The 25,921-nt window shown below is 39.8% G+C and overlaps 1 protein-coding gene and 1 long non-coding RNA gene across 5 annotated transcripts in view; one reads left to right on the top strand and one right to left on the bottom strand.

Moving 5' to 3' along the window:
* The window catches only part of slc17a9b (solute carrier family 17 member 9b), a 65,612-nt gene extending 41,620 nt beyond the window's left edge, over positions 1 to 23,992 (top strand). For 2 of the 4 annotated variants that reach the window (XM_078555207.1, XM_078555204.1), the window contains exons 7-14: positions 4,214 to 4,297; positions 6,779 to 6,875; positions 8,742 to 8,829; positions 9,948 to 9,982; positions 10,087 to 10,202; positions 14,669 to 14,724; positions 19,474 to 19,503; positions 22,459 to 23,992. In XM_078555207.1, coding sequence (XP_078411333.1) covers positions 4,214 to 4,297; positions 6,779 to 6,875; positions 8,742 to 8,829; positions 9,948 to 9,982; positions 10,087 to 10,202; positions 14,669 to 14,724; positions 19,474 to 19,503; positions 22,459 to 22,601 — 649 coding nt within the window. In that variant the 3' untranslated portion in view covers positions 22,602 to 23,992. The remainder of the gene's footprint in view (positions 1 to 4,213; positions 4,298 to 6,778; positions 6,876 to 8,741; positions 8,830 to 9,947; positions 9,983 to 10,086; positions 10,203 to 14,668; positions 14,725 to 19,473; positions 19,504 to 22,458) is intronic. The other 2 variants (XM_078555205.1, XM_078555206.1) reach the window with 2 other exon arrangements.
* The window catches only part of LOC144688526 (uncharacterized), a 933,048-nt gene that overhangs the window by 182,969 nt on the left and 724,158 nt on the right, over positions 1 to 25,921 (bottom strand). The gene's annotated exons all lie outside the window — the stretch shown is intronic.

Here is a 25,921-nt window from a genome sequence, read left to right as displayed (position 1 = left end):
TCTGTAGCCACCAAAACTTCCCAATCATAAGGGCTTCTACTTCTAATGGCACTCCTAGTTTGTTCTATAGTCCTTGTTCTAGTCAAACTATAGCCTCTACTTGCCCTCCTGCCTTGTTCTGGACTACTGCTACCTGACCGCTCCCTCCTGTGATCAGAAGTTCTGCTGCCAGTACATGATCTTTTCCTAGGGGAAGAGTCACTTCCAGATCCGCTATGGGAACTCGTACTGTGTTTTCTAACTTTCCACATGTCACCTTATTTTGTCAGTCTATAGATCTTACCTCTTGTCCATCATCTTGAACAATTAACCAATGTTTGAATTTGCCAGTGGCTTTCCCTACTCTCCTTACAATGGTCACTTCCCTCCTTCACTGGACCTTTCTGGTATGTATGTAAACCTAGTATCAACTTTCAGCAGCTGTCCCTTGGGTAAAATAGCCCTATCCTTTGTATTGTTACCTCTTTGTCTGTGTCATCCAGCCCCTTATCTACCATATTCTGTTCCTCATAACCATCAAATGTGAGGTACAGGGGCTCATCATCTTCTACAAATTGCTGAGATTCTGCAAGTTTATAATCAACCCTGATTAATCTAGATGAATGTACCCTAATAGATTGATTACTATATTGGAGAATTAGTGTCTTCCTATTACACCCTATCATTTTAGCCGGACCCTTCCACTCTTTCTGACTCTCTTTTACAGTATACTAAATTCCCAGGATTAAAGTTATCTCTGACAGTCTTATGCAATGTCATAAGGTTTGCCAATTTTTCTCTGAAACTTAAGCCTTAATTAATTCCCCTATCCCTGCATGTAGGATATTTGAAAAAGGTGCAACTAATTGTAGTCCCCTCCAAGACTGGGTTGACCACAGACCATGGAAGGTATTTTTGGATTTCTCTTGTAGACCACCTGATATGACAATAACCTCCAACCATTTGAAGTGAGCTCTTTGCATTGACTGCCCAAGCCAGGGCAGATGTTAGCTTACAATTTTGATGGTCAGCCAAGATCATATGGACCATCTGATTAATCACTGTGTGACTTTGTTCATAAAGCCCATTACTGAAAAGACTTTCAGCTGCAGTGTTCATCACTACAATGTTCATAATTTCACGCTTGTCTAAATACATCATTGGCAATTTTCCCCCTTCCCCCGCCCACCCCCATTGCCAGTCAGGAATTTAGCCAGTGCCCCCAGTCTGGCCCTAATCCATGTTCCATGACTTTATCCACAATCACTGTTTTGTCTTCTCCATGTATTACTGTAGATAGACTGAATCTTGTTTCCATGTCTATGAAATATAAAATGAAAATATTTCTATCCTTGTCCCACACCCTCAAATCCATGGATTCTACTTCATTAAAGTCTCCTGCTAATGGGCTGTGATGGTGTCCTCCAATATTTTTTTACATATATCACATTTTTCACTAATCTCTTCAATAAGCTTTGTGTACTCATCATCAACTACCCTTGCATCCTTTAGTAGGATTTTTAATCTGTGACAAGGGGTATGAGCAAATTGTCGATGTAGTTTTAAGACAATTTGCTTTTTTTCTTTCAAATTCCTATCACCTGATGCCATTAACACTTCTTTAACATTCTGATTAGAGATGCTAAGTTTTGTTAAAGGGATGCAATAATATCCTGATTGAATAAATTGCATATTCACTGACTTTCCAAAGATAATTGTTTTATCATGTTCCATGTCCAATTTCATTTGTGCCTTTTCATGAATGATTTGCTCAGCAGCAAGGGTATCTCACTAGATACTACATCTATACTAATAAAGTGGCTTACCTCAGCTCTTTTGCATGGAATCACCACGTTTTTCAGTGACCTTAAAGTGTTGTCATTCCCAAACCTGAAGCAAGTAGAACTTTTATATTCCTCCATCTTACTTCAATCCTCAATACTGAGTGAATCTAAATAACGTTTCAACCAATCTGTCCTATCTGTGGATATGCAGCCAATGTCCAACATGGCACAATTAAATGAATCTGCAACTAGTGCACTCATTACCTGACTTAAACTTCTCGTGATGAATACAATTCCCTCAGATTGATCAATATTGTCATCTCCCCCTTCTGAACCTTCCATGCTGTGTGTCACCTCAAAAACCCTGTTGTTCTGTTTTGTACATTTTACCGCATTGATATTTTGAATCACATTTGAAAAACTTGTGAATAATTCCCCAGGCATTTCCAGGGTTCATTCTTCTGCTATTATTACTCCATTCCTGTTGTCTGCCAGATCTGCCAAAAATGTCTCTATTCTCATTTCTTTTGTCTGTGATTCTTCACCTATTGACACCTGCGCCCCATGTCGGAATGGTCTCAAAATGGCATGAGCATTGGACCCTCTATCTTTTGTGCCACTGCCGAACACCCCATTTATGCCATGATACCAGCTGGAAATGACTACATTCCCAGGAATTTTTTTAAAGCCTCAGACACCTGATCCAAAAGCATGTCCCTTTCTGAGAATCCTAATTCCAGTTAAGACCAAGAGTCTATCCATCTGTGACACTTTAGCACAATCCAACAATTGAAAGCAAGCACTGAAGGAGGAATTTCCAAAGAGAATTTCTGCAACCGTGTATATAATCTGTTAAATTCCATGATATGTTCCCCCATGGAATAATCATCCGTCTTTCTAAATTTATCAATGTCTGACCCTGCCTCATATGCATTTAATAGGTCATCTTTCTTATAAATTTTACCCATAAACTTTAATAGAATATCCAAACCTTCCTCTCTGCCCAACTGCTGAGCCTTGAGCTCCGAAAATACTTTGCATCTGATCCTGTTTTTGTTAGGAAGTGACATTGGCCAGGCCATACCTTGCTTTTCTTTGGTAAGGATGTAACCCGTGTCTACATATTTACTTCGTTTTCCCATTGTTGATCAGGTTCAGACTCGGGGACCATCAGTGAGAAATCAAACCCCGATACTTTACACTTGGTTTCAGCCATTCATCTCAAGAGTAACTCCGATTACAATCTTAAACCTAAAAAAAAAAATTCTTCTTAGTTTCCAATCATTACTTTTAGGCTACTGTCCTCTGCTACCATGTTAAATGGATCCAAGCCAGATAATGAAGTACAAAAGAAGATACAGATCATTTCCTTGTTAGTAGGTTTATTCACAGGACGCAATGTTACAAATTTCTGCCTCCTAACTACTACCCTAGCGTCCCAGCTGACTCTCTATATGAGATCTCAGTCCTTTATCAAACAATGCCTATCGCTTGTGTATCTTTAACAACATAAGCAACAAACCATTAACATGAACTGTGAAACAACAGCTAACCTTAATGTTTCTGTATGTGTTACTCTGTTGCATAGGTGTTCTAGATTCCACATTTGAAATTCCTCTCTGTCTGGTGGAAATTGGGCAGGGGAAGTTAAAATGGAATGAGGGATTTGCCCACTGGGCTCCAGTCCCGATTTTAAACCTGCCCAAAGCCGGTCAAGTTCTTCCCTTAATATGCAGATCGGGCTTTGATAGTGGAGTGAGGTCCCAATTACAAAATTAACCTAAGGCCTAAATAGTGGTGAGGCCTGAAGAACAAAAGCAGAAAATGCTGGAAATACTCTACAGATCTGGCAGCATCTGTGGAGAGAAAAACAAAGTTAATGCTTCAGGTTAATGACCTTTCAACAGAATAGAAAAAAACTAGAGATGCAGCAGGTTTTAAGCAAATACAGAGGCAAAGAAAGGAGGGAGGGGAACAAAAATGGTTAGGGTGGAATACAGGATAGATTAAATGCCAAAAGTGACAAAAGGGCAAGGTAAAAGGAGATGGTAATGGGACAAGTAAAGAACAAATGATGGGTTTAGAGGAGGTGTGAATGGGAATAGCAGAATCACCAACAGCTGTTGTCCACAAAGCAAACAAAAATAAGGGCAAGGGTTGTGATATGAAATTGTGGAACTCTGTGTTAAGTCTGGAAGGCTGTTAAGTGCCAGATTGAAAGATGAGGCTCCTCAAGCTTACATCAAGCCTCATTGAACCAAGTGGAAGGCTGAGGACAGGGAAGCCTGAGTGGGAGTGGAACGGAGAATTAATATGACAGGCAACTGGAAGCTCAGGGTCATGTTTGCGGACTTAACAGGTTAACAGGCTGTTGCCCTTTCTGCATTTGGTTTTCCCAATAGAATATACTAAATTGAAAGAAGTACATGCTTTTCTGTTTCACTTGGGAGGTCTCCTGGCCAAAGAAATGAGCACAGAAGTGAAGACAGCAGAAGAAGAACCCAGTCTCAAGCTGAGCTTGAAACTCTTTTGAGGTGGGTCGGAAAGTGAAGGCTGTAAAGTGTCTAATCAGAACATGACCTGCTGCTCCTTGAGCCTACATTGAAATTTATTAGAATTGAGAAGAATTCTGAGGACAAAGAGGTCAGAGTGGAAGTGGGCCAGAGAATTAAAATGACAAGTGACCGGCAGCTCACAGACTCACTTGCAGACAAATGCAAGTGTCCTGTGAAGTGGTTACCCAATCTGCATTTGGTTTCCCTGATGCAAAGGGCTACATCATGAACAGTGAGTACAGTATACTCAGCTGAGGCCTTTGCTGAGGATGGATGGTTTGGGGTCAGAGAGGGGACACTGAACAAGTGGCAATAGGTGAGATTTGAAGAAGGGGTGGGGTCAGAGGAAAGTGAGGGTCATTGGTATCTTTTTTTTCCTCAGCCAAGGATTCCCCTCCACCATATTTGACAGAGCACTCAATCATGTCCGTTCCATTTCCTGCATTTCTCTCGCTTCTTCCCCTCTCTCTTTAAGTACCGCAATAGCGTAGCCCTTGCCTTTGTCTTCCAACCCACCAGCCTTGGTATTCAACAGGTAATCCTCTGCCATTTCTGCTACCACTAGCATGATGCCACAACCAAATACATCTTTATTCCCTTTCCTCCCCTCTTAAGCATTCCAAAAGGACCAATCGCTCAGTACACCCTGTCTTCTACTCTGTCACTCCCAAAATCCACTCTCCTTGGCACCTTCCCAGGAAACCACAATAGTTACAAAACCTGCCCTTTTACCTCCTCCATTTTTACTTCCTAGAGCCCCAAACAATCCTTCCAGGTGAAACGGGGATATACTTGTACTTGTACTTTGTTTCAATTTAGTATCCTGTACTCACTGTTCATGATGCATCAGGGAAACCAAATGCAGATTGGGTAACCACATATGGAGGACACTTGCATTTGTCTGCAAGTGAGTCTGTGAGCTGGTGGTCACTTGTCATTTTAATTCTCTGGCCCACTTCCACTCTGACCTCTTTGTCCTCAGAATTCTTCTCAATTCTAATAAGCTTCAATGTAGGCTCAAGGAGCAGCTGCTCGTGTTCTGATGAGACACTTTACAGCCTTCCGAACTCAACATTGAGTTCAACAATTGCAAATCTTAACCTCTGCCCTTTTTTCTTTTTGGGCAGCAAGTGTTGGTGATTCTGCTATTCTCCTTTATGCCCATCTTTTTGTTTTATGCTCCATAGCCATTTCCTTTTGCTACTTAATCTCTCCTGTCTTCCAGTTAATCACAGATCTTCCCTTTTCTCACCCCACTGAAAGCTTGCTAGGCCATGCTCCCATTTAGGACTTGAAGTCAACCCCCATATCTATCCATTCAGGATAGATCTGAGGTCGATTGAGGCAAATAGAGCAACAGATTCTGGCTATTTGAGAGCATGATCAATCAATGGTGATTCTTACTGAAAAAAAATTGTAGCTGTTCACAGAAGTATTGAATGTACATGTTCATCAGCTGTCAAAGGTGAAACCTACATTGAATTCTTGAGCAAGTAAGTGACGCCTAATTGCTGCAGAATACTTTTCTATCTATCTTCCTTTCCCCATTCCCCCTCTGCTGTCTACCACTTGTCATTATCTAGTTGAGAGGACAGTAGCTTCCTTCTCCCAAGCATTTGATAAGTTGTTTGTAAGTGCTCTGGGTTGGTTTGCATAAGAAAGCATAGAAATGGAAAGATCATTTGATCCATCAAGCTCTCCACTTCCAATGACCAAGTACATCCACATTTGTGAATTGTGTACCAACCTCACCCCTAGCCAAATTTATTTTCCTCAAGAAAATGTCAGCATAAATACTCCCCAATTGGCAAAGGTGACCAACAAAACTCCAAAATGTCTATCCATTGCATTTGTAAACTATTCATCCCTAGTTAGTTAGCCTCTACAGATAATGCAGCCAGCTAGCAACTATTCTGCCTGGTGGAAGGTTTTATCATTTCAGACCATCCATTTCCAACTAAATATTAATCTGCCTCTTTTTTTTTTAAGTGAATCAACTAAGCATCAACTTTTGCGCTGGCAGTGTTTTCCACATATCCATTATATGTGGGGAGGATGATCTTTTTTCAATCAATGGTCTTGATTGAGGCTTGTTCTTATTATACCTGTGTCTTGCAGTTCTCTGCTTATAGCTCAAAGCAGTCTTCTATTTCATCCCACCTCACACTTCCTCCAATTCCAATTAAAACAAGTTCTGTTAAATTTGAACTAAAGTCTCCAACATTTGATCTTTGTTTCCTCCATCACAAAGCAGCTTCTGCCCTCTAACACTATTCAGTAGAAATGCACAGTTTTGACCGCCTCTGCATGGGAGATTCTGTGGTTTTTTTTTTATGATGTCTGCATTTCTCGGTGTCAGTTCCCTTCACATTTTTAGCCATTTTCATCACAACTACACTTATTTTGTATTATTTAGTCTATTGCATGAAATTCTTGTAATAATGTTTGCTTTTTTAACAGGGCTGTCATTGTAGCTCATGTTTGCATCAGCGGCACTTTTTTCTGCCTTTTGTCATGGATGCCGACCTTCTTCCATGATTCGTTTCCTGAATCTAAGGTGCGTTGTCTCTCGCCTGTAAATCATACCTAGTTCTTTATAAGATATAACAATGAATTGAATAAACTGTATTTTAGCAAAAAACCTTCAGAACTTTTGTGTTTATATGTGGCAAGATGTTGTTTTCTCACTAAAACAATAACTTCAAGAATGTGCCTCGAAGCAGTAAATATTCTATCCATTCTATCATTGTTCTCTGTAAACTGTAATAGTGACCATTGTGATGAGGCTCTGATCTAGTTCATGGCACCTGAAGGAAGCAATCGTTAGAGGTTTGGAATTTCTCCCTCAGGAAGGATAAAAAGTCTGAATATGTGTCAAAGGCTGCTCTTGGGCACCTTTTTAGTAGTTGAGTGAAGTTATAATAGCAGAGGTTTGCCTACTGTTCCAATTGGAGAATGTTGTATGGTATGTTGAGAATAATGGAAAGATTAAAAAAAGTTAATAATTTTACAGACTCATTTTTAATTGGTGGGTATCTGCAATTGTGCATTATTATTAAACTTTTAAGCCCTAAACTTGGCTACATTTTTCGAGTCCAGAATAGTTCAGTATGATACATTATTAATGTTAGAAGTGATGAATCTTCACACAGACTCTACTGAAAAACTGAGATTAAACAGCACAAAACATCCCTGTCTTCTACCTCTTGGCACAATGTATACAGGGCATACAGTTAACTATTTTTCAACTTCTTCAGAAACTCTGAAATCTTATTCTTTTTACAGTGCAGATCGTCTCCCAACATAACTGCTGAAAATTGTTAGCAAATTAGTACTTTTAAATATTGTAGAGTCACCTCTGACTTTCTGGAGACCATGCCAAGAGGTTGATACCAATACCATTCTAAATAGAAGCAGATAGTGAAGTTATTTTTGTTATTGTTCACCTGTATATTTTTCTCCAGCCACCAGGAAAGTTAATGGAGCAAAGGGAATAATTGATATTCTTTCCAACACATAGCTGTTTTTACATAAAAGAAGTGACTTTTTTGTTCCTCAAGCTTTGCCACAGGCTGGAAAAACTGGAGGTCACTGTTTTCACTGAGAGGATTTGGAAGGCCTGTGACATTCAGCCTGGCAGTGGTTTTGTCTTATTTTCACTGATTTTCCTTTTGCTAGGCAGAGTCTGTAGCATTTGAAGTTGTTTCCCTAAGCAGGTTGGTGCAATTTCCTAGAAAATAGAATTTTTGCTGCATGTTGATTGTCAGGTTCCAAGAAGCTGCATTCGTTTGTCATAGTCCCTGTTAAATTATTGTTTGATTGTATATCATTTTGGAAGATGTCTGCAGAGTGCTCAAAGGGTTACAGCTCAAACCCTTTGAGCACTGTGCAAATACAACTATGGAGCTGAAATTTTAAAAGCATTTGTAAAGTTATTTAACTCCTCCGGCACCAGAGTGTAACTTTCCTCTTGGCACTGTCAACATGGAGCATTAAGTGCACAAAATGCATGATAGTGTGAACATTAATTGCAGTGCACACCTAATTTCCCACATACCCGACCAGCAGGCAAGGCTGTTTGTCAGCGGTACAAGGTTGGAGAACTATTCACATTGGTGCATTGGAGTTTTGTGACTATTTACCAGACTCCTCATTGATAATACTGTTATCATTTCTGTCTGGGTTTCTCTGATTCTGAAATGTACATTAACTTTATATAATCTCTCTTGCGCTTCCTTTGTGATTGGAAAAGAGAATACATTAGTGTCAACAGGTGAGCAGCTGACAATATGGGAGTTTTTATTTGATCAATTATAAATATCTTGGACGTTCAGATACTGAGATTGAATAAATGATTTTTGAGTTTAATTTGAAGAAGCACGTTCTCATTGAGAACCGACTATATTCTATCTTTGTCTTTCAGGGTTGGGTTTTCAATGTAATTCCATGGGCTGTTGCAGTCCCATTCTCCTTTTCGGGTGGCATCCTGGCTGATCGCCTGATCAAACTTGGTGAGAAACTTTCTCAACCCGACTCGTGACACTGCATGAATCAGCCCCAAAGAAAAAAAATAGAAGACCCGTATTTGCAGGCTGAGAGTTTTCATGGAATAACAGTATTGTGGAATGTGATGGCCCCCCCCCCAAACCTTAATATATCAATATAAATTGATTTGATCAGCCCTAATGAATGGAATCGAATCAGCATCTTTCTGGTGTGTAATTCATTTACATATAGCATTGGCACTATGCTATTAGAAACACAAACCTATGCCTCCATGCTGCTCCTGCATCCACCCCTCTTTTTTTATTAAATTAATTATCTGTCTTTTGTGAGCCAACCCACTTTCCTAATAGGGAGCCCTGCTACCCACATGCTCCAAACCTTAACCCAATACCCTCGCCCACCCTGGTCTCAATCCACACTGGCCCCTTAAGACACAGCTTGTTCACCTCCTCACACTATGCACCATACCATGAAATGTCACCTAGTAACATTTGTTCAGGATTGGTGCCGTCAGTATCGTAGAACCAGTTGCACTTATCTACTCCTGAAAGTACCCAAGCCACTTTACAAAGGGGAACATTGGACACGCAACAAGGATTACAAAGTGCAATTATACTATGAAGGTCTTGGAGGTTCCCTTTCCATTTTCCAAAATGATGAATAATGAACTGTAAATATTTTTAATTATCCTGAAACAATAGAAATCCAAACAAAACAAATTTGAATAACAAATAAGTAATTTATTAACCTGATAAGCAGCTCAGATCTATTTCCAATCTTGCTTGAAAAGATGATCAATTATACCGTATATAAATCTTTTATGGATTCTTTAATTGGATTCATCTGTAATTTGTTAGAATCTGTTATGGTAAGGTGTTGTTGCCATAAATGCTTTAAGTTTATAAGTCTATAAATCACTGAGTTAAAAAAGGGGGAAGAAAAACTGCCAATGTTAGAAATCTGATGTAAAAATCAAAAAGGGTGCTAAAATTGTATTTTATTGAATTCAGTTGAATTAAAGATAAAAAAAAATCATGTGGGTGAGAAATGAATGCAATTATTTGCCAACACTGATAATGTGATATTGAGTATTTTATGATATTTACTCTGTTGTATTTTTCAGGGTTTGACACCGCTAAGGTGCGTAAGTTAATGCAGGTATGACGACTAATAAAAAAAGCTTATTTAAATATTTTGAAAATTGTTCAGCTATGTAAGAGGATAAAAGTAAAACCAGTTTCTGGTGTTATTTTTAAAAACAGGTGATGGCCATGGGATTATCCAGTGTCTTTATCGAATTACTGAGTTACTCAGGCAGCTATTACCAAGCCTTAATATGTATATCAGCTAGTTTAGGACTTCAGACCTTCAGTCACAGGTAAGCTAAGATTGGTTGTGTTAAATTTGCAGGCCGTCTATTAGGTTCTACAGTATATAATATAAAATTATTCTTACATGTCAACATTAGTGCTTTCACCTTTGCATAAGCAGGTTGCAGGTTCAAATTTCACCCTATGGTACTCCTTCAGTATTCCACTGGCAGAGATGCCATCTTTCAGATAAGACACTAAACCGAGGCTCCATCTCAAGTGGACATAAAAGATCCAATTGCATTGTTCAAAGATGAACAGACTATTCATTATGTTCTGGTTTTCTTTCAAACAACAGCTAAAACAGATGATCTGGTCATTTATATCAATGCTATTTGTGGAACTCTGTTATGGGCAAATTAGCTGCCACATTTCTTGACCACAGTTATCTACATTTCAAAAGGAAATTTAATTGCATGTTCTGAGGATGTGACAGATACTATGTCAATGCAGCTTGCCTCTTTATTTTCCTGTATCTAAATAATAGCCATTATTCTTATCGCTTGGTGCAAACTCCATACCCTTACCACCTGCTTCAACAACCTTCCTGGTCACTCTTTTTGGCTGCACCAGACCTTTATGTAATCTTAGCACTATTTTTGGCTCTGAACTGATTTACAATCCAATATTTCTTCATTCCACTTCTAACATCACGCACCAATATTCTTTCCTCAGTTCATCTGTCACTGAAGCCCTTCTTTATTCTTTTGTCACCTCCAGATTTGATTCTTCCAGTGCTCTCCTGGGCAGCCTCCCATCATGCACCATTCATAAAATTGATCTCATTCAAAGCTCACCTACCCAGTGCCGGGAGAGGGGGGCCCGGGAGAGGGGGCTGCAGACGGTGGCAAACACCAGGGCCGGGAGAGGGGAGCCCAGGAGAGGTGGGTGCAGATGGTGCCAAACATCAGGGCCTGGGGGTAGCGGGGCGGGCTCAGTGTTGTAGATGGTGTCCAGACTGAGCAGTAGGCCTGAAAGACCAGCCTTTATTTTTTTAATTGGAACTTGACGGTTCCGATTTTTTTTCTGAAGCTGGTCTTTCAGGTCAGTTTCATTGACAGTAGCTGCATTTAGGAACTGCTGCTGCTTTCGTCTTTCAGGCAGCTTTGTGGGTCAGTTTTGTTTTTGTGAAAAGCCTGCCAGAAAACCACGAAGCTGCCTTAAGGTCAGAAGCAGCAGTTCCTAATCGCAGCTACTGTCAGGTGGGTGCTCTCTGTTGAATATCTGCTTGAAAAATGGTAAGTCCATTTAATCATTTTAGAGCTAAAATTTTGATGGGGTGGGGGCAGGGTGTGCGATTGGGATGGGGTTTTGGGGTGTGGGGTGGCGTGGGGAGGGGCGGGGTGAGGGAGTGGATGGGTGATGGGGGCAGGGGTGGGTGGGTGAGGGATGAGAGGTGGGGTGAGGGGTGTGGGTGGGGTGTTGGGAGTTAGAGTGGGGTGGGGTGGGATGGTCACTTTTAAGGTTTAGCGCCACAAAATTGAATACTTTACACTTCTCTAGATTCTCTTTTGAATTTAAACTAGTATATAAATAGCAGACTAAATGTCCATTATGGCCTAAGTAGGCACAATTCTGATTACATGCTGTGTTGATGTCCAAGAGCCTTGAGAATCTTGGAACTTACATATAAATGTAAGAAAATAAAAACCTGGACTGATGCAAAACAGGGTGTTGATTCACTTTTCTCCCATTTTATTACTCTTGCAAAGTCTGGGAATGAAATCCCTATTTGTCACTAAGAGATTGCTTAAAGAAAGGTTCTACAAATCTCTACTCCATCCTAGGTTCACCCAGATAATTTGTAAATTCATTGTACAATATAATTTGTATGACAGGTTATTTACCGTGTCTCATTCTTCTCTGAAAAGTTCAGAACAACAATTCAATCTAGATTTTTCCTGAGCTGATGGTAGATGTGTGATTGTGGGGCTAGTGGAGCAGATGTAATTTATGGTATATTGTGGGTTGGCGCCAGAGAAATCAGAATGGTAAGGCTGTATTAGCTTCAGAGTTGAATTGTTTTGTAAATGTAATGATTTCTTTATGGCCACTTTCCTAACATCAGTTGATTGCTCTATGATTAATTATCCTTAGAGAATCAGCATTGGGCCTCCAATTTCACCATTGCTCCAGTTACTCTGCTTAATGCATGCAGGTGTAATGAAAGACAAAACTTACATTTATAGAGCAGCTTTCACGATGTCCCAAATTGTTTTAAAGCTAATTAAGCACTTTTGAGTTGTAGTCACTGGTATAATGTAGGCAACGTGATCAAATGGCAGAGCAGGCTCAAGGGGCCAAATGGCTTACTCCAGCTCCTAATGCGTATGTTCAAATTTCATTTAGATGGACGAGATGAGCTGGGATAGATGACCTTTGTCATCCATAATTATCTTGCAAACAGTGGGTGGAATCTTGACTGGTGTTTTGTCTATTCTGTTGTTAATGAAGGTTAACTGTGAGCAGGTTTTGTAAGGTGAAATTGCCAGGACAGGAACACGTAATGGGCTCATAGTCAATCCGTTACCTGCTTTACACTGCATGTGATTCTCAAGAGTTTTTCATTGACTTTAATCTTGTAAGTTTGTCTACTTACCTATTATCCCACTCTATCTTGGTGCTTTTATGAATTTTTGAGGTATTGACACATCATGATAAAGGTGTGTTATATAGTAGATATTGAAAATATATTGTAGTGAGAAGCAGCCATCAACAGAGGCCTTCAGACTTGCTCATCAAGTAAACACCGATACAATTGTGAGCCGTTCAGTCTTTGTTCTCTGGCCTCTTAAAAGTTGTGCCGCACAAAGACACCCAAGAGCTCCAGTGCTTCTCACTGATAGTGAAGACCAATGTTGTTCAATCATTTCACTTTGTTGTTCAAGAGTCATCTGATCTTTCTACCCTGTGAGATTACTGATAAAATAGAATCCATTACACCCCTTGTATGAAATAATTATATTGAATAATATTATGCACCCAGGCAGCAGAAAGTCTTCTACTTTTACAAAATGGAAAAGATCATGTGCAGTTTATCTGGGTTGCAAGTATTGAATCTTTCCCCCAAATATGAATTTACTGTCACTGTGTCCATATGATGCAATGTGCAGAGCATGTTAATGAGGGCTCAGGCAGTCACAGAAATCAATGTTATTGCCTGTACAGTGTTATAAATAACTAATGGGAAATGTTTTTGTCAAATTATCAATATTGCACGGTGCTGTTAAAGTTAAGTAACATTTGTACTCTCTGGTTTGTTTAATAGCCGTGGTGGGATCACCTATTGGGTGCACACAAATTATATCGTTGCTGCTCTTAATATTAATGACCCATGTTGCATATATATTGGACGATATTTGTAACCAGATGCCAACAATGCGAGTTATTATTTTACTAGAACCTTTCTGTGATTGTTTGGTGAATCTTAAAAGGGGAAAAAAATATGCATGATTGAGGGGGAAGGTTAAAGGGGAAGGGGGAGGGAATTAAGGGGCCCGGAAACAGGAGAAGCACTGGCACCCATGATTTCTCTCCCTGGCTCGTCTGTTACCCATTCCTGTCTTGCTTTTCCATCATTCCCACCCTGGTGACCTGCCTTTCCTCAGTGATAGCCCTCTTGCTTCTGAGTGAGAGCATTATAGGTTCAAGCCGTAATCCAGAATTTGAATATGTAATCTAGACTGACACTTCAGTGCAGTTCAGAGAGAGATGCTACCTTTCAGTTGACATACCAAGGTTCCCTCTGCCCTTTCACTGGGCATCAAAGATCCCATGGCACCAGGCAAGGAAGTGCTAAACTGATATCCTATCCCATATTTAATCCTAATCCATCGATTAGGTGATCTGGCTATTTATTTCATCGCAGTTTTTTTGGGACTTTTTATGCAAAATGACTGCCTTAAAAAACAACATTTCAAAGATCATTGATTGGCTGTGAAGTGCTTTACATATTTGGGGGACATGAACAATGCTATGTAAGTGTAAGTCTTTCTCAAGGTATGGCATTGAGATCCTGTCTACCTAAGGTGGATAGGGATGATTTCATGACACTAATTCCTCCTCAAACAACACCAGTGAAAACAGATTATCTGATCATTTATTTCGTTTGTTGTTTGTGGGATCTTGCAATGTGCAATTGGCTGTCACATTTTAAAATTGTTGCACTTGAAAAATTCCATTAGCTGTAAAGCACTTTACGATACCTGAGAATGTGATAGATGTGTACAAATGCAAGCTTATTATTTTTGTACAGATGGTGGCAATTTGTATTCACAAGTGATTTAAAATAAAGTTGAGTACCAACTTTAAAATTGAATTTTTGAATAAATAATTGAGCTTTTGTCTGAAGGCTTGCAAGCTGTATTTATCTGATCCAGGCTTAGTGCTGCACAGACCTCAGTTTATTCCAGATCAATGTATTGTGCAAAAAGTAAAGTTGAAATACTTCACTGTTCTTTCTTTATTTTACTAGTGGGGTATCTGTCAATGTTCAAGATTTAGCACCATCATGTGCTGGTGCACTGTTTGGTAAGTAGCAATTACAAATTAGTTTTGCATAGATGCAAAAATCTTATATGCTCTGCCATGTTAACAAATTTATATCAGAGGTGGCAAAAACTAAAGGGAGTGGTCATCAATCAGGCCTATCTATAGTTAGAGCAAGTTGTCTAAACTCATGATTAATATACTTCAGCTGCTTCATCAATGACCTTCCCTCCATCACAAGGTCAGAAGTGGGGATGTTCGCTAATGACTGCACAATGTTCAGCACCATTTGCAACTCCTCAGATACTAAAGCAGTTCATGTCCATATGCAGCAAGACCTGGACACCATTCAGGCTTGGGCTGATAAGTGGCATGTAACATTCATGCCACAAAAGTGCCAGGCAATGACCACCTCCAACAAGAGAGAATCTAACCATCTCCCTATGACATTCAGTGGCATTGCCATTGCTGAATGCCCCTCTATCAACATCCTTGGGTTTCCATTGACCACAAACTGAACTGGACCAGCCATATAAATACTGCGGCTACAAGAGCAGGGCAGAGGCTGGGAATCCTCCAGTGAGTGACTCACCTCATGACTCACCAAAGCCTGTCCACCATCTACAAGGCTCAAGTCAGGAGTGTGATGGAATACCCTCCACTTGCCTGGATGAGTGCAACTTCAACACACTCAAGAAACTCGACACCATCCAGGACAAAGCAGCCTGCTTGATTGGCACTCCGTGCACCACCTTAAACATTCACTCCCTCCAGCAGACGCACAGTGGCAGCAATGTGTACCATCTACACTACGCACTGCAGCAACTCACCAAAGTTGGATTTCTCCTGTTTTTTGTGGATAGGACATACATAGGCAATTTTCCATATTTGTCAGTAGATGCCAGTGTCGTAGCTGTACTGGAACAGCTTGGCTTGGGGCATGGCTAGTTCTGGGTGACAAGTCTTCAGTACTATTGCTGGAATATTGTCAGGGCCCATAGCCTTTGCAGTATCTGGAAAGGAAGAATATGCAGGGCTATGGGGAGAAAGCTGGAGAATGGCACTATGTGAATTGATCCTTCAGAGAGCCAGCACAGATACATTCCACCAGCCTGTTTCTCACTATTGTCCCCATTGTGCTTTTAAGCTTTGTCATCTGCAAATATTGACATTTTGCCTTGTACGCCAAAATCTAAGTCATTGATGTATATCAAGAAAAACCGTGGTCCTAATACTGACCCAAACCTAAGAAATGAATGAGGCATGAGAGTGACTGCCTATAACTATATTAGATTTTCTCATTGCTGTTAGTGAATGTGGAATCTATCAAACATTAGTTTTTTTGTGCTAATATCTAAAAACTATAATTCGACAAAGATTCCTAAACTCAGAATAGCTTTCAGAACCAGGAAAGCTAAAATGAACAAACGGAGGGAGGATAAAATATAGAGATATTGCAGTGATGCAGTGAATGTGAGTTTTGTAGGCTAATTCTGGATTTAAATATTTTTCTACCTGTACCAATTGCCTCTGGTCAAGTTTACTGCCCAAAATCAGCTCTAAAATACCTTTTAAGTGACCTTTAGCCCAGATTGAATCACTTTATAATCTGGTTTACACTTCAGCAGCACATTCAACTTATATTTGCACGAATGTCAGCAATTACTAATGTGAAATTGTAAAATGGCAGTTTTCCCCTGGACATTAAGCATACACTAGAAATTATGGGACAGTGAATTTTTACTAAAATCTAACTGGGAATTCCTGATAAGTATGCATTCCTGCAAGTGAGTAATATAGTTAAACTGGTTATTTGCAAATCAAATTACTGCAGATGCTAGAAATCTGAAATAAAAACAGAAAAGGCTGGAAATACTCAGTGAGTCTGGCATCAGCTGTGGAGAAAGATACAGAGTTAATAGGTAGCATTTAATGTAGGCAACCGAGAGCCAGCAAGAGCCCTGTGTCATCTCTTTTCAGGAAGGAGACAGGCCACAGGTGAGTGATGGTGAGATGGGGGACACTGGGTAGATTTGATGGGTATCAGCTGTAAGGGCAGGGGTGTGGCTGTCAGCAGGCCTCCCCTTACTGATGCTGGGTCCCTTGATCAGGAATTGAGTGTCTTTGAACAAAAGACTGCCCTTGGAGCAGGCAAATAACTCTGAATAGGATTTGCTCTTTGGCAAGTGTCCCCACCTGCTGCTGGTGAATACTGTCATTGAGCCTTCCCATTCGGGACTTCATCATCGCAGAGGCAGGAAGGCGACGAGGTCTCTACCCACCAACTGATTAAATGCCCCCCTCGCCACCAAACCCACTGTAGGGGAAGGCATCAAATACCACCCAACATTTCAGGTCAATGATCTTTCATCTAAGCAGTCCATCACTGTTCTGATAAAAAGTCATTGGGCTGAAATTTATGGGCCACCCGCAGGCACATGCACCTGTAAGTTATGGTGCCTTGCCATCAGCGACGTGCTCCCAGCTCCTGCCAAAGTTTTACAGTTGGTGGGGATGGCATCGGGTGTGTCACACAACCATGGCCCAATTGAGGACCTTAAGTGGGTGATTAATGACAAATGAAGGGTCTCATCGTGCCGCTGATCCAAATTAATAGGAAGCGGGAGCGACCTGTGCCCATTTGTAGCCCAACAGGTTTATCCCTGCGGGCTGCTGGTCAATGGGCCCTTGTGCCAATTGTTTTGCCTCCCTGTGTCCACCCTCCCCACTGCACTGTCCCCACCCCTCTCGGCAGGCGCTGCCAAAGTGGCCCTGGCGATATCCTGGACATACCTAGCTTTTGAGACATCCATGGTTCCTCTTCCACCCAGGCCTCCTGTAATACTCACAGGTGACTACTGACCTTGGTGTGATGCAGAGCTGCTGGCCTCCAATTGGTTGATATGTCTATGAGGCGGGACTTCCTCCTGGGGCAGAATTTTCTCCCCGTCGGGGGGGATGTTCATGAGGGGCACATGAAGGCCTCTGATCGGCGCCCCCAATCGGGGGCACACCGCCATTTTACGTTGGTGGGCCAATTAAGGCCCGCCCAGCGTGACGTCCGCAAGGAAGCGCTGTGCGCTCCCTATGCGGGTGGGGGGGATTCCCTGAGCTGAGAGTGCACTCTTTCATGCGCATGCACGCTAAAGAGCGCATTCATCTCCCTGAGGCTAAGTGCTGCCTCAGGGAGATCGGCTCCACATTAAAAAATGTTAAAAACAGAGAAAAGAAAATTCCCTGACATGTCCCCTCATGTGGCATTGTCACATGAGTTGAGACATGTCCATCAATTTAACTTACACTTTTATTAAATTTTTAAAACCTACATGAAACATCATCCCGCCCGTGGATGAGGTTTCATGCTTTTTCCAATGCCCGCCAGGGCTCCTGGCCTGCCCGCCAACCTTAAGGTTGGATGGGCAGGTCCACTAATTATGCTAATTACTTTGTCAATGGCTTCAATAGGGCACAGACAGGTCGGCAGGTGCACAGCTAATTAGACTGAGCCCCCGCCGGCCTGAAAATTGGAATGAGGCGGGGGTGACGTCGGAAGTTCCGCCCGACATCATCCCGCGTCATTTTACGCATCAGCGAGTGGGCCCCACCTGCCGCTCGCCGACCGGGAAATCCTGGCCCTGGAGATGGACAGAAGTCCCACTTCATAATAATTAAAGGGCCGTTGCCCAAAAAATTAAACCAGGGCGAACTGGCCTAGTGGAAGTGGGCTCACTCCCAAAGTTTACACTGGGCTATTGGGAGCCCGCCCTCAGTTTATAAATCAGCCCCTTAACTCTGTTACTCTTTCCACGGATGCTGTAAACTGGTTGGTTACTTCTGTGATTTAAATCTTAGTATAGTGTTGCGACAAGGTTAACGGGTGAACTGACTCCTCTCTTTGTCCACATTCTGAGTTGGTTATAACCAGAGTTTGAATTTAAAATGGAGATAATATTGCCAGTTCAATATATATTTAACTGTATATCGCTCGGTGCAAGAAATAAGCCAGCCAGGTTCCTTAAGTTAACAAATGAAGCATTAGTTTCATTGCTAAAACTCACTCAAGCAATGATGCAGAAATTATTAACAAAAGATGTAAAATCTACAAATATGACCAATTACCCACTAATGCAAAAACAACACATACAATCCCCCCTTAGGCATGCAAAAAATAAATAAAACTCTGAAGAGTATCAGAATTTAAAAACTTGCCCAAGTAACAAGTAATGTCAAAAAAAAAATATTCAAGATTGTCCAGAGGCTTGTTTGCAACTGATGGGTCCTTTTTCTCTGTGGAGCAGTCAGTTCTGCAGCTGTGGTGGTTGATTCAGAATTCTCCTTTAAGACCTCTCTGTTTGCAAGAATAAGGTCTTCTGGGTTTTTCAAATCACAAACAGCTCAGCTTTGATGAGAAAGGTTTCAGAAGAAAGAGAAATGGGGTAAAGCTGTTGCTCCTGTGGCAGTCCCTCTGAGTAGATAAAATCCACTATTTTTTCACCCAAGAGCGGGGTCTCATGAAGTTTCTCTGAGAGCTCCATAGACTCTGTGAACCTTAAAAAGCAGCTTGTGTCCTTTGTAAATGTAACATAGTTAGCTGCTGTGAGCCAGTGTCCTTTGCTTAGGAAAAATGTTCTTTTCAAAAAGTTCAATATATATGTATGTCCAGTTGATGATGTTATAAATTAATATTTTATCTAACACATTTTCATAATAATAGCTTCATTAGTTAATCATGCTTCTTAAAGAGTAAATTTAATGTAGATGAATCTTTTAACTTTTATATTTTATCAATAGGTGTTATGAACACTGGTGGAGCTTTAGTCGGTTAGTATGTTTTTTTTACTTTTACATTTGAGTTACACTGTGCTGTGTACACTTGGATTAAACACGATATGTATCTTTTAAACTCACAAAAATATAGGCTGTAATATATTCAGATAAGAGCTGATACACCAATCTCTACAGCTTTGGAATTCGAACTCTAAGCATACAGATGACTGCTTCCTTTCTATCTGTCTACAAGAATTACACAAAATCTTTATACTGTAACATCAAAAGAGGCCCGCTGATCCAATTGGTCTATGCCAGAGTTTATACTCCACAAGCTTCCTCCCACTCCTAATTACCTCTTCCACTCTGCTACTATATCCTTCTGTTCCCTTCTCTCTCATGTATGCATCTGGCCCACTGTTAAGTGTGTCATTGCTATCTGCTTCAGGCATTCCATGTGGCATCACGTTCCACATTTTTGGTGCTTTCTGTATAAAGAAATGTGTCCTAAATCCTTCAGTTGATCTTTTAGTAGCTATCATATTTATGAAACTTTGTTCTGTACTCGCCCACAAGTAAAGATAGTTTCTCCACGTTCACACCATTGAACCCCTTCATATTTTTAAAGACCCTTAGCTGGCCTCTTCTTAGTTTTGTTCTTTTCCAGCCTATATTGGATTTTATACTGAATAATCTGTTTCTAGTAATAACATGTTGGGAGCTGCAGAAAATCAATTTCTGTGTGTGTGTGTGTGTGTATATACGTACTATGACTGCTCAAATAACCCACTGCAAACATGTGATGCTGTAATGCCTTGAGTGTCTGAGAGGTTGTGTCATGCTCCTTCCTTTCTGTCATATGATAAACTCTGCCAAATGCCCGAAAGACAGCTGGCTGGTCTGCTGTCCAGATACCAAAAGAAAGTTTGGAACAACTTTTTAGAAAACTAACTTGCAGTCTGCATTAATTAGTATTGTTCTTGCAAAATGATATCTCCTTAATGTTATTCTGGAATTTTACTGGCGTGATACGCACATGGTGTATTCATAGATTGGCTTTGAACCACACTCCCAAATACTTGCAACTTCATAGATGACCAGATCAAATTCAATAAAAGTCCTTGTATATAAGTCTTAAGTTTTAGAGGGCATCTTAATTAATGCTTACTCTTCCTGCATTTGTATATTTGGAGAGTGGTTTTATAGAGCTGTTCTGTTTCTAAGCAAAATGTACAAAAAAAATGGGAATGGGGAGGAAGAAGACAAAATAGGCTTTGTTTCTTTGGAATTCAATATTCTTTTTAGCATGACCTACAAGTAAAGAACTATACTCACATTCATACTTGATAGACCCATGTTATTACTGTTGAGTGCACAATGTTCTATGACCATCAGGGTAGATGCTCTGTGCACACATACTGAAGTTTACCAAGCAAAGCACAGTGCTTGTAAACATACTTGATAGTGCTGAACTCTACTCACTGACAGTCACATTGCAGTGTTTGTAGATTGCAGATAGGAATGTAGGATCCTTGTTAAATTAATATTTTCTAATGCTAGTAAAATTCCCTTGCAGTCACATGAATCGATATCCTCTGGTTCTGAACCCTTCCAGTTATGGGAACAGTTTCTTCTTATTCATTTTGTCTAGACCCCTTATGATTGTGAATACCTCCATTAATTCTCATCTTAACCCTTCCTTCTCTGAGGAAACGAGTCTTAACTTCTCCAATCAACCTACGTAACTGAAGTTCCTCATTCCCAAAACCATTTTTGTGAATCTTTTCTGCACTCACTCTAATGCCTTCACATTCTTCCTAAGGTTGAGTGCCCAGAACCAGATTCAATACTCCAGTTGAGACCAAACCAGTGTTTTATACAAGTTTAACATAACTTCCTTGCTTTCTCTATTCTCTAGAGTTTAGAAGAATTTAGTATTGAAGCATACAAAATTCTTACAGGGCTCGACAGGATAGATGCAAAAAGGATGTTTCCTCTGGCTGGGGGGTGGGTGGGAGGGGCTAGAACCAGGGGACAAAGTCTTAGAATAATGTAGGCCATTCAGGACTGAGATGAAAAGGAATTTCTTCACTCAGAGGGTGGCGAATCTTTGGAATTCTCTACCCTAGAGGGCTGTGGAGGCTCAGTCATTGAGTATATTCAAGACAGAAATCAATAAATATTAAAGATATCAAGGCATATGGGATAGTGTGGGAAAATGGTGTTGAGTCAAAATATCAGCCATGATCTGGTTGAATGGCAGAGCAGGCCCGAGGGGCCGAATGGCCTACTCTTGCTCCTATTTCCTATGTTTCTATAATTTTGTACTCTGTGCCCCTATTGATAAAGCCTAGGATGTGGTGTATGCTAAATTAATTAGTCTATCAACTTTCCTGCTACCTTCAATGATTTATTCACATACACATCTAGGTCCCTCTGCTCCTGCACCCCATTTCGGATTGTAACCTTTATTTTATATTGTCTGTGTTCTTTCTACCAAAATGAATCACTTCACACTTCTCTGCACTAAATTTCATCTGCCATTTTTCTGCCCATTCTACTAACCTGTCTATGTCCTTTTGAAGTTCTACACTACCCACCTCACAGTTCACAACACTTCCAAGTTTTGTATTGTCCACAAATTTTGAAATTGTGCTCTGTACACCAAGGTCTAGGTCATTAATATATCAGGAAGAGAAGGGGTCTTAACACCGACCCTCTGGAGAACTCCACTATAAACCTTCCTCCACTCCAAGGAAGGAAATTCTTTTTGGACTCAGTGTTGTACTGGTATGTAGTTGTACTGCATCTGATTTAGAACCGCCTCCTGGAGATGGACTCGGACCTCCTGACTTTAGTACGTGTGGGAGTCAGGTAACTTCCGAGTTGTGCCACAATATGTATCAATACATGTGAAAATCATGCCCCATGCAAAAATCGCAGAACTAACAATGATTCCTCTCTTCCACGGATACCAACATTGTTAATTTTGTTTTCTCTTCATTACAGGCGTTATTTTAGTGTACTGTGCAGGTTACCTCATAGAAACCTCAGGATCCTGGCCATCAGTTTTCAACTTGATCAGCATAGTCAACGTATTTGGCCTTTCTATCTTTGTTATCTTTGGCCAAGCAAAGCGGGTAGATATTTAAGTAACGATTTCATACTAAATTGAATCCAGAAGTTACTGAACATAAACTTCAAGAAAAAGAGAATATACTTTTTAACTATATAGGCTCTAACCAGTGTTTTTTCTGGGACCAAGGAACTGTTAAGCTTCTTATAGTACCTTGTTTATAAACAAGTTGCTGCTGAATTCCTGCTTTGAACAAAAGTAGTACTTAAATATGCACATAACGTTTATGCTATTTTTAGTGATTTTATTTGTTAGAGAGATACTATTTTTACATGAATAGAATATTTATGAGAATGTAAAAATATAAACTTATGACAAAATCAAATGAATTCTATTTGTGATTTATCAAAAGATGAGAGAGATTGTGTATTCTTAAAGGAGAGTGCTGATAGAGAACCAAGATTAAATTCAGGAAAAATGTAGCTGGCCTACGCTTTGAACCATTCATTTTATCAGCTGGACATTCACTGACTGCACGCTCATAGGTGCCCACAGAATTTTTGTTTCCAGTTAGCATATTATTCTAATATTAGTACAAATATTAGATCAATGATGGTCTTTATTTCTAAGCTTTGCAACTTACAGGTATCAATTTTAAAATTCCAATTTCTCTAATAACTACATACTCTTTAATTCATTGCAGGATTCTTACTCTTATATGGTACTCTTACTTTTTATCCTAGTTGATTATTTCCACAACTAGACCAAATTTCCAAATTGAAATGTCTTAAATCTAGTTCTCTAGCTCCATATTAAAGATCTCCCATATTGCTGTACATTTAAATGTTGGGCATTGTTGATTACAATACGCAAATTGCCTTTTATTAGTTCTGTTCATAAGAATGACTGGTTTAAACTTGGCTCCATTCAGATACCTTGAATCTTATGTTGTCTGCATGTGGTATTTTCTGACTATCAGCTTATCAACTCAGTGAGGTGCAGTTTATTTACAGTCAATGTGTTACATGTATATTGTATCATAGTACGATTGGAATGTTGGGCATTTGTTTTCATGACTGAAATGAAATTTCCAAAGTTATTTTGGCATGCTTCCTCTTTCGGCTTTTACAATGGGAGCAGCAAATCCACCCTTGGCGAGCTTGAAATTAAATTTAGTTATAGTATTCGATTACCGCATAAGAGAATTAGTTTAAATCTGCAATGCTTGTATTCATTAATGCCTGTATATTCAGAATCAGACATTTTATGTTTAAAAATTTTATATAATTACTTAATTACTTAACTTTAAATTGCATTGCGATTATAAGATGCTTAAAGAATAAATGTTTAATTTCTAAATCATTAACTGCAGGATAAAAAATTCTCTTTGGGCTGAGTTGAAAATATTTAAACTACAGTTATTTTGTAAAGTATTGATGGCAATAAAGTTTGAATATAAACATTTTATCTTTCTGTGTTGCTGGATATACACTCTGTCCAATAACCTGTTTATTCAGATTTCCAAAGGTTGAAAATCTATAAGGAAAAAATGTTTCACCCAGAGAGTGGTTGGAGTCTGGAACAAACTTCTTGAAAGGGCTGGTTCGATCAGTGTATTCAAAAGGGAATTGGATTGCTACCTGAAAAGAGAGAATGTGCAAGGTTATGGGGATAAGGCAGGGGAGTGGGACTAGGTGGAATGCTCTTTCAAAGAGCCAGTGCAAACTCAATGGGCTGAATGGCCTCTTGCACTGTAAGGATACTGTGATCAACAGTTTAATACCTTCAGATTAATACTTAAGAATTACTGAGATTAATTTTTTTTAAATTAAATATGCTATCTGAATAATCAATGGGCAGACAACATAATATCTCAGTATAAAGCATTGTTAAACAATGAATGAACAGAATCAGCTAATTTTACCTCCTAGAAAGTTTGCACGGATGGAGGTGAATTTGGCCTGTCTTGTCTGTGCTGAAGATAGGCCCCTCTAGTGGGCTGATTTTACACAATCCCATTTTATGCATCTCTACATTCACTTTTTTGATTGCTGTAATTAATTTTTAGCATTGATCACTATTACTGCTTATCACTGCCTGACTGGACTTAATAATAATCTGTCCCTTGTATTTTTGGCTCTTGAAATTCTGATGCAAAGTTAATCATCATGTGTTGAATCAAGATACTTGGACATCCTTTTCAGTGTAGATAAACCCGCCAGAAACAAATTCATGAGACACCTGTTCTTACACCATTGTGTTATATCACCCAATCCACTAAAATAAAAGGTGTGCCCTATACAGTGCTGGCATATATATAATGGATTTTGATGGCAATGCTTGGTTTTTGTTATCTGCCCAAATTTTTGGAAGCAAAATATGTTTTAGCATTAATGGAGAGCTGCATCATACAGTATATAAACATTTTTTTCTCTTATCCTCCCAAAAACCTTTGATATTTTTGAAAACTAAGACCCCTTATGTTTCCCTGTTCCAGTTAAAAGGCCTTTTTTGGGCCTTTCTTCAAAGCTTCAATCTTTGATTCCTGTTAATATGCCAGTGAATCTTTGCTATATCTTTGCCATTGCTGTAATATCCTGCCTTTAATGGGATGCATTCAATTCACTACCTGTAGTTAATCAATGTCTTGTATAAATTCCACATTACTTTTTTGTATTTATATTCAATAGCTCATGTATCCATTTACCATTTTTTGTACCAGAATTTGAATCTTAAAAAATCTTTGTATCAATGCTCTAGGACCTCTATTCCTTCACTCTGAATTTAGCTATCTCCTTTAATTAACTTTTCCCAAAATGGATTACTTTGCGACTTCCTGTCCCTTCACTAATTTGCACACACACATTGGGTATCTAATCTATCTGCCGACCTACATTCTCCCTTACAGTTTGCGATGTTCACTAATTTGATAAAAGCAAATCTTGATACTAGGGAGATTGTAATTAAGGCTAGAGACATGTAGGTGCTGCTGAGAGTCTGAGGATGGTTTTAGTCTGGAGGAATTTCACATCATTCAAGTTTTAATGTCATACAGGGACTTGTATAGTCCAACTTGGGATCATTGTGGGAGGCAAAGAAGTGAAACTGAGCATTGACACATACATGTTGAGCTTTAACCCGCACAATATTGCTGAGGGGTAGCATATTGATGAAGAGGGGCCCAAGAAGGAACCGCTTGCCATGCTAGATATAACCACGGATGACATGAAGAGAAACTGTTTGTGATTACTTCATTGTGACAAGTGTGAATGAATTAAGAGACAGGAGGGCCATGGAAATGGATAGCGGATGAATTATTTGATGGGTCAAGGCAGCAATATGCTATGGTCACAGTCACCTAGGATTTTATTTCTGATCTTTTAAAAATATTTTTGT

The sequence above is a fragment of the Cetorhinus maximus genome, chromosome 13, assembly GCF_964194155.1.
Source record: "Cetorhinus maximus chromosome 13, sCetMax3.hap1.1, whole genome shotgun sequence".
Taxonomy (NCBI): Eukaryota; Metazoa; Chordata; class Chondrichthyes; order Lamniformes; family Cetorhinidae; genus Cetorhinus; species Cetorhinus maximus.
Note: the sequence above shows the minus strand (reverse complement) of the source record. Positions and strands in the feature narration are given on the sequence as shown.